The following is a 9,926-nucleotide window of genomic DNA, read 5'->3' on the forward strand; positions in this document are numbered from 1 at the left end:
GTGTATTCTAGTAGGTTATCAAGTTAGGATTCATCAACAGCGGTTTCCTAATAGAATCGGAACCTAAGAACCTTGTTGGTGGGAGTCAGTGGATAGGTCAAGCTGGGGTCAGAAATGCTGTGGATTGGCATGTACTGTAGATGGTGAATTGCATCTTCGTTTTGATGATTTTTTAAGCAAAGGGATTTAGGGGTTTGGTTTGTCAAATGAGGTTTGCTTGAAAAGTGATAACCATAGAACCCCCTCTGGTTCAGCTGAAAATTAAATGGAAAAAAAAAAAAAAAATTAAAAAAATTTCACCTTTAAGTAATGGTCATTTAAAAATAACATTTTGAAGTCTGCAGAGTGCCCTGACTTTCTGACAGCAAATTTAAGTAGTTTTGCAAAGCATCTGTCAACCATTTTTTCATTTATCTAGTGACAGTGAAAATTGATAAATTGTGTAGTCCTTTTAAAGGGAGAATTTTATTTATTTATTTTTTGTTGGGTGACAGTTTTTCATTAATATGTAATTAATAGTTTGTGGGATTATCAAAGCTATATGGTGGTTGTTATAACTAAAACAGAGAAACCATAATACTTCAAAAAATATTTGCAAATATAGACAATTTAACAGACAATAGTTTAACTTTACCCCATTCTAATAATTACGACGATAGTGTACATAACATAATATTGTGTATAGCTATTGGTGGACAGATAAGTATATTACTCTATACCATATTATAACCAAACAAGTTTACTCGCCATTTCGTCGAAAATTTGTAGGTTTGATTTTTGGAATTCGGAGATAACAAATCATTTATATCATATTAGTTCGACTAATGCATTTTGTATTGTAATTATTTATTTGTGAGGTGGGAAATGATTATGTTTTCCTCATATGTTTAGATATTACCATACATTTGTTTGAAAGAAAAAAAAAATACATTATACCGCTGATGTGAAAATATTAAGGAAACATGGAGATCTATTTCCATATTTTGCTTATTCCAAGCATAACCGTTAGCATGTGTCAAATTATTAAATTCCTGATAAATAGATGAAAATTTGGAGTTTTATTTTGGGTTTTCAGGAGTTTGTGGATTGAGTAAATTGACCTGCTGTTTCATGGGCATGTGCCATCCAAATGTGCTATCCCCTAAGCTCCGCCCCTAAGACATTGTTACTAAGGCCAAGTAAAAAAAAAGAGTAGTTTCTCGTCTTAATATTTTGACAGAGAATGAGGGCACTTTTTTTTTTTTTAACTCGGAGATGGCAAATCCAAGATGGTCGATGGGAAACAGCTACTACTGTTATACTTTTACGAAGTAGACACATTGAAAGCAAATAAAAGAAGCGCTAGACATGATTCATACCAAATGTATCTCCAACTACAAACGATCAAGAGAGGACCTGATGTGAGTTAGCCAGATTTTTGTAAAATAAAGAAAATAAAGTAAAAAAAAAAAAAAAAAAAAGTGCGGCTGAGAAAATGGATACGCAATGGGACGAGATGCTAGTATTTTTTTATTTCGCCTAAAATGTCTTGTAAACGCAACTTGCGTGTTTGTGGGATGTATGTCCAATATAACACGTTGTGCTTGGTCAGTTAAAAAATATGACTGATAACCTCAGCGGCGGATCTATTGATGTCCAAAAGGGGAGGGGGGGGCGCCTGAAAGTTGGGCGATCGAGACAACACTATCCTAGAGGTTCAGGTTCCATGCCCCCTGCGAAAATTTTGTGTTTTAGACACGCCGCCCCAAAAAACATTTGAGGCCTTTTTTGGGGTATTGTTTTTTTCTTTTTCTTTTTTTCTTTGTATTTCACCCCGAAAGGGGGCCGGGCCTTCCCTCTACTAAATCCGCCCCTGAACCTGGAATGTCCATTTAGTTGTCACTTGTTCATGTAAATTCGTCCTTCTGGCCCTCATAAACATGAGGCCTCCCCTCATCAAGTTAGATGTCATTTTAATATTTGTTGAACATTTAATATTTTGGTTAATTCTTAATTGTTAGTAATATAATTTGTTCTGGCCCCGTTAAACATAAATTACCATTCATCATGATACAGTTCCCCTTCAATTCGAGACCCCGCCTCTTTAGGAACTAAATATTTGGGTGGTCTTGGGGGTTCGGTCTCGATCTGCACATGGAGAGTTAGCTTAGTGTTCACTTTTAATATATTGAAGATTGGTGTTCAGTTCTTTGAAAATGAGGATATTTCTCTTGGACAGATGAGTGCTCCGATCCCTTGACATACAGTATATTTCCAACTTTAATCTTTTTACATATTTGTCTATGTCTAGTCCTACTCCTCTTTTTCTTTTTTCGACCTTTTAAGCACATTCTCATCTGAGTTTTCAAGAAAAATACAATGATCCTGCCATCCTGCTAATCTCAATGGGCCGATGGCCAACAAGCTAACCACTACCCACCACTAATTGCATCTGCTCTTTTGCTGTTATGTAAATATTCACCATTCTTGTTATGAGCCATGTTCTCTGGACGATTATCTTTTCTAACCACCATTCGTAATGTCCATAGGCCTATATAATCTTTTTTTTTCATTCAAAAAGTGCCTCTTGAATTTTTAATTATTAAAATAATTTCCCATAAGAACCCCTCGATTTTCATCTATTTCTATAAGCGCCCCTCAGAAAGTGCAAAAAATATTTTAAGCGCCCGGGCGCTTATTCGCGCGAGTACGGTACATGCAAAATGGGCTATACTGTATAACACTGACTTGATAAAGTTGACGACGAATAAAACGCGTTCTGTAATAGTTTAACGCACTGTTTTCAAGGTCGCAGTGTTCGATTCCCGGTTGTTTACAGTAAAAACGACCATCACATTTGAATCCGTAATATCACATTTATTAATGAATGTAAGTACATGAAACTTGGTACAGTTATAAAATACATTATTTAAAATGTTTCTGCCAAATTTCATTTCAATCGGTCAATGGTAACACCTCCGTTGTTAAGGAAGTATCGAACACACCGAACACATGTGAGTGAGCTACACGCTGAGTGCACTGCCAGCGACCAGCGTGACCACTCACAATTTATGATATACCCAATGACTGACTGGGTCGAAATTACCCAAGATTCAGTAAAAATTGTCAAAAATTACCCAAGCTTCCTGAAAATGCATTAAAATTTGAAAAAAACGTGTTTTTCGCATGTATAGTTTCCCTTTTAGTTCAATTTATAAACCATTTTTTATTGTAATTGTTTGTGTTAAATTATTAAAATTAATATTCATGAGGTGATAATACAGATAGAAAAATACGCTCTCAGTCGGAAAGTGTTATCAGTAGATCAGTGATCAAGTTTTATTATGTAATGCATTAATTAAGTAAGATTAATGGCAACGCAAATCACAAATAAACAATTCTGAACCCATGTTTATAGCAATTAACAGTCAATTAACAATGTTATGTGCACTTCATTGAGTTTTGCTTACTTGAATGGACTGACATATACTTTGTTACTTCTTAATTCTTCCTCTATGACAAAAATATTTAATTTTCTTAGTAAAAATAAAATACCCAAGGATTTGAATGGAATACTCAAGAACCCAAGATCAAGTCAAAATACCCAAGATCTTGGGTAAATACCCAAGCAGTGGTCACACTGCCAGCGACTGGGCGTTATAAACATCAGTTTTAGGCCAAAAAAAAAATGTTCTGGTTCTGGTCAGACCAAAGTTATAGAATTGATGCGGCGATGTAGGTTTTTTTTTTTTTTTTTTTTTTTTGGAAAAGCATGGAAAGTACCGAAAAGGCGTTTTTAGTATCTTTTTTATGTTCTGCTATTACGCAATACATTGTTGTCCTTCCACATCCTCGATTTCGCTTCATTTGCCATGGGGACCCCGTCCGTCGTAATTCATCACCATTATCAGCATTAATGGGTACGCTTTGAAAAAATCTGACGGCCGATGATCCCACCATAGCCGTGACTTTCTTCGATCCCGGGTGCAAATGTCGTTCACCACTGCTTGAGGAGGACGACAGTCAGACTTTCATCACATACTTACACGCTCAGCAAACTCGCCGAGCTACGGTATCGCACGATAAAATGCCAAAAGGTCCCTTTTATTACGGCGTATAAGCTGCACCTGTGTATAATTCGCACCCCTAATTAGGACGCAAAAAATCACAATTTTTTTTGTCACCTGTGTATAAGCCGCATCTATTTTTTAAGCCCCAAACCGTTCACATAATTTTAATTTTTTAATTATTTTGAAACACTGACATTATTTACAAATGTTACAAACTTCATCTTTTTCTATTGAAAAAGATGACAAACAACTGGAAATGCGTGTAAACTTCAGGCTACCGCAATGAAACAACATATTCCTGCTCTGAGGAAATCTCCATTTCAGGCCTAGATCTAATCGTGGCTTGACCAAGGCTTGACAGATCAGCGCGAGAGATCCGATGTTACATGCATACATTGTCGTCGTCGCGCTCAGTTCTCAAAATTACGCCTTCTATTTTACCAATTTTGCATCTCAGTGGTTCGATTTTAGTAAAAATACTTGTCTGTTTTATGTTTTATGTTCTAAATGTTAATTTCGGAAGTAGTATTTCTTAAATTTGTACCTGAGTAAAAAGAAGATCTTTGAAAAAAATTTTTTTTTAAATGCCGACATGATTTTTTGATAAATTTTGGTCGCTCGCGGAGGGGGCAACGCAAAATAATTTCTTTGTTATCACTGTGCCCAATTAGAACCAAACTGGGTGTCGGGCACAGTGATTAACTGTCTCGGTTTTTATAAAATTCATCCTATTTCTTATGTGCGCAATTAGAACCAAACTGGGTATAGTATCGCACAATGTTATACTGCCTCGTATTTATGAAGTTCATCCTATTTCTTATATTAAGAAATAGGATGAACTTCATAAGTACGAGGCAGTTTAACACTGTGCGCTACTACTATACCCAGTTTGGTTTTAATTGAGCACAGCGATAAGAAATAGGATGAACTTCATAAATACGAGGCAGTTTAACATTGTGCGATACTATACCCAGTTTGGTTCTAATTGCGCACATATTGATAAGGAATAGGATGAATTGCGCACATATTGTAAAGTAGTAAAATAAAAATGACTGTTTTCATGCTTAACAAACGGCAGGCCTAGACCTATACTGCTTAGGATATCTTATTATAATATACATTCGCAGTCGCCCCTTCGGCGCTCCATACACCGCGACTGAAATGCACAACCAAAATAGCACGACCGACCTGCAGGCGCGACCGAAATGATCGGATACTTCTTAAACTGCGGTGTTCGACCTTTCCTGTCATTCGACACTATTTCTACCCCTCTTGTTTTACTCCTACACTTCAATGTCGATCTTTACCCACTAAGCCTAGGGCCTAGGCCAGGGGTGGCGCCAGGACCTGCCCGACGGAGGGGCTAAAGGCCCCGACGGGGGGTGGGGGCTAATGGAGCGAATCGAGTCTGACTTGGCTGGGGGCAGGGGGCCGCCTACGGCCCCCAGGTGGGGGTTCATGGGGGCGAAGCCCCCTGGAAGCCACGGATATTTGATGAATTATGGCAAATTTTTATTACTTATTTGATAGGCATCGAGTTACTATAATTATGACTTCATGTAGGCTCTGCTTTCTAATGTTGACATCAGCTTCCAAAACCAAAACATTTTTGAATAAAGCAAGAAACAAAGAGTTTGCAATGTAACCATCTAATTTATTTTCAAATCCTCATTCTTGAAAGTGAAATTGTATATTTTGGAAATTTTGCATGAAATCTGTCAACCACGTTGTCATGGTCGAGGTTGCTTCACCTATCACGATGTATTCCAACCACCATGAGGCTAAAGAAGAGGCCTAATTTTATGCATTTTTCAAGTAATTTCACCTTGGCATTTTACAGGTCGATTAGCATTGTACAAAAGCACAAACTTTTCATCGTCAAGCACATTGCTGAAATATCCGAAGAGGATCGCTTCCCGGACTCTGAAGATTCTCCATGATGGTAAGGCATGATCCTTGCTCAAAAAGTCATCGTCTTGACTCCTCGTCAACTGAAATTGAAACTGATTTCAGCGGTGGATCCCTATGGGCAGTGAACCTGCTTGTCGTTCACTCAGTCTAAAAGTTCCTATTGATTATGATCATTAATCTCTGTTGTACGTGTGTTATATAACAGTATTATTGCTCGTTAAACCAGGTTGAACTTTTAATCAGTTGGTGAATTCACATTGGATGATTTATCAATCGGCAGACACTGCTAATTATACACGTCGATTATCAACGTATGATATGGTCCTACACCGCTAGGCCTAGTGCTATGCCCCAGTTTAATTTTATTGACTATGTTTTAACACAATATCACGGGTGAGCCTACGCTGACAGTGATGTTCTAACGAAAGTATGACTCTATGAGTAGGTTAAAACTATACACAATATCTAGGCCCACTTTTTAACTGTTTACTAAAAAAATGAAAAAAAAAAAAAAAATTGTGGGCAAGGGTGATAAACTAAACATTTTTTTAAAAATTGGGCCTAAGTTTTACAGTCCTGAATTCAGCTAAGTAAAACTTGTTGGCTAGTAGCTAGTACAGTATTGTCTTTTCGACTTCTAGTACACCATGGCAGTGGTTACACACACTAGAATATACAACCAGGCCTACTGCTACCAGGGCTGGAAAATGTGCACGACCGGTGGTTGGAAGCGTTGACCTTCTTTTACTACAGAGGAATTTTAGAATTTTTTTTTTTTTTTTCACATCACAATTTAATGTATCCTGGTATTTAAATTTGATATTTATGCTTGCTTCAAACCACTAAATGTACTTGCATGAACAGAACGAACATAACATCGTTTTTCGAAGTGGAAGATGCATTATACAACTCTGTGAGTGATTCAATGGCCTATCCAAATCTAGGCCTATAATTCCGGTGAAAAAATCTGACACCCTAATTAAATATAACTTTATGTAGTACTGTAGGCATATGCGCCTAGGCTTTGGTCTTTACCCCTGTCTTCAACAGTTACTTTACATGGACACTAGTATTATTTGTGAAATTACCAGTATACAGATGCACATCATTGTAATAGAAAGTTTAAACTTTGTTTCTTAACTCCTTCAGTGTGAACTGATCTTTTAAAAAAATTTAATGTATTCTAAATATCAGGTCAAAGTTCAAATCACAAGTAAGTACATATTTGTGACCTGATATCAATAATAATACTGTACATGAAAATCTGTCCATTTTAAAAAAATCAGTTCACATAATCAATTGAGAAACAAAGTTTAAACTTGAAACATCAAACTTTCACACATTGACAATATTACATGCATCTTGGTCCTCCTCGATTTTGGTGCTCATAAGAAGTAGGATGTAGATTTTAGAATGTTATTTATTTATGTTCTTTTTCGCAACTGACAGCCAACTCAAGTGGATTGATTGACTGAGTCATTTAGCTAGGCCAGGCTGACTTGAGCAGATTGACCACAGACCGACTCAAGTGTTATCGACGATGTGTCAAATTCTGGCCAGCGGACTGGACGCAGCCCGAAGGCATGTAAGCCCGACTGATGGGCTTGCTACTTAAGGCCTATGCTAGGCCTCGTTTGGTTGATGGATTGGAAAAGTAAGATGCAAATTTTATGTTTTTTAACTGCTGTCCCAATTAATAAAAGTAAAACCTTATAAATAATGAAATATAAAAAAAAAATAAAATTATAAGATGCAAGGGTTTGTCTTGTCTCTCAGATTATCTTGTATATATGTTAAATAGTTAAATATTAATCAAAGGGGATAATATATATGAGCGTTTTTCAGCAAACTTAGAAAAAAATGATAATTTTAAAATCTACTTTATTAAGTCAAGTTTGGCACCATATGAAACCTTAAGGAGTATATTTTTTGAGTTTGGGATAAATTTTGCATAAATGACTAATTGCCCTTGCTAATTTGCAGATGCAAAGCATAATTTAAAGTAGCAAACTAAGGGTTGACATTGCATATTTGTGGCAAAGACAAGCCAAACCAGTCACTCGTCGCAAATTGTGTTTCAGAGAAAATAGCAAAAACATGCTAGAATGTAAAATCATTAGGCCGACCAGCCCTCCATAAACTAACGTTAGAATACCACACTTTCGGCGGTAAAGAACAATTAAAACCTCATAAAAAAGGCAACTAATCCATTTACCTATAATTGAATCCAAGGACACCAGTGTTAAACACTCAGTACTTATCCTTGATAATGCGTTAATCCAATTAATATAGTGAGATAACCTAACGTTAGTTTATCGAGGGCGGGTTGAGCTAATGTTTTTAAAAATTTATTTTATTTCACTAAACTAAGGTTTATGTATCTATACATCATGCTGTGCTGTAATTTTTCCCAATATGGATGTTAAAACAACACTTTTTAATGATTTGCCTGAAATCATAAACTTTGAAGGCTGATTTCATATATATTGTTTTTTAAATGCTTGTAACTTCATAAGGAAATGTCGGATTTGAATGCTTTTTTTACCATTTTATAGCTCTTATTTTTGTATTATTATTTGTATTAATAACTCAAAATCGATTTATGCGACGAGTGACTGGTTTGGCTTGTTTTCACCACATTTTACATTTAATTCAATACAAAATAAATTTGATATGTTATTTAAACCAGGGCAATTGAAATAAAATTTAGTAAGTGAAATTTTAGTAAAAACATTTATATTTCACGCCAATTGATTTCATAATGTCTGTGTTTCTCGATGTTATGCTGTGACGTAAAAAGTTATTGTTTTTAAGTTATTTCAAATACTGCTGGATAAAATTTTAAAATGTATTTCTAAGTTCTGAAGAACATTAATACCTACAGTACTACTACTACTAAGAAATCATGTTCATTTAAACTCTACTTTAAGAACTCTAGTTACCAGAGAAAAATATATTTCTGTTTCGTCACGCTGTGACGTTTTTGCATCACAGCATTACAACAATATTTTTATTTAAGATACTGAGGCCTTCCCCAAATTTTTTTTAAAAGTTAAATGTAGATTTTAGTAATCCGCATATTAATGTTTACCAGGAAAAATAATTGTTTGTAAAACTTTTTTACTTTATGGACCATTGATCTAGCAAAAACCTAAGTTATATTTAAGTACTGTACTAGTAAATGAATTTTTAAACTCTTTTGCGAAATTGTGGAGAACATTCATACAAACTTTAAAATCATGTTCATTTTAATTAAGAACTTAAATAAACCAAGAGGAAAATGCTCAAAGTTTGTCACACCGTGACGATTTGGCATCACAGCGTAGAGTTGTGTAGAGTTTTTTAAGATAATCCATTGAAGTACTTTACATTATCATACGATTTGTATTCACATCAATAACGTCTGGATCTGATCAACTTGGTTGATACCTGGCTTTTTATGTAAAGGGTTTAAATTGTTTCCGAGTATTTATCTAGATGATATTGTATTTATTTTACCATATTGTTCATGTTTGAGCAATTTTCTACTTATATATTTATAATCTAAAATGCTATAAAATGGTAATAATTCCACAATCCACATGTCACACAGTGTCGGTCATGCAGTGGCGCTAACCTCTAGTGCATTTTTGGCATATTATTCAAAACATCCTAACTTAACTTTCATTATTAAGGTATATAACTAAAATGTTTAAATAAATAAAATAGAGTAAATTATGTAGTGTAGTTTCACAGGAATTTTCATTTTAATTTTAACAATAAAAACATGAAAAACAAAAAGGCACGCCATGATGCTGGAAAAAAGCAATGTTTTTTGTTACGGTAGCGTTATAATTGTCAAATGTTTAGTCGATACCTATAGTGTATCAGGCCTGCCTGTCTTTGGTAGCAATTATGTGAAAGAAAGGTATCTACTATTTTTGAAAAACTTTTTTAGTCTAGAAACTTTTGCTAAAATGTCACGCT

The 9,926-nt window shown here is 35.2% G+C and overlaps 1 protein-coding gene across 4 annotated transcripts in view; it reads left to right on the plus strand.

The window, feature by feature from the left end:
* The first annotated feature begins 2,811 nt into the window (after window positions 1-2,811).
* Window positions 2,812-9,926, plus strand: part of LOC117100188 (transitional endoplasmic reticulum ATPase-like) — a 39,031-nt gene continuing 31,916 nt past the window's right edge. For 2 of the 4 annotated variants that reach the window (XM_033239778.1, XM_033239780.1), the window contains exons 1-3: window positions 2,851-2,868; window positions 5,890-5,991; window positions 7,410-7,614. In XM_033239778.1, coding sequence (XP_033095669.1) covers window positions 7,559-7,614 — 56 coding nt within the window. In that variant the 5' untranslated portion in view covers window positions 2,851-2,868; window positions 5,890-5,991; window positions 7,410-7,558. Of the gene's footprint in view, window positions 2,869-5,889; window positions 5,992-7,409; window positions 7,615-9,926 lie in introns of all 4 variants that reach the window. The other 2 variants (XM_033239781.1, XM_033239779.1) reach the window with 2 other exon arrangements.

This window comes from Anneissia japonica, unplaced genomic scaffold, assembly GCF_011630105.1.
Source record: "Anneissia japonica isolate Jap-2015-1 unplaced genomic scaffold, ASM1163010v1 scaffold324_len738069_cov173, whole genome shotgun sequence".
NCBI lineage: Eukaryota > Metazoa > Echinodermata > Crinoidea > Comatulida > Comatulidae > Anneissia > Anneissia japonica.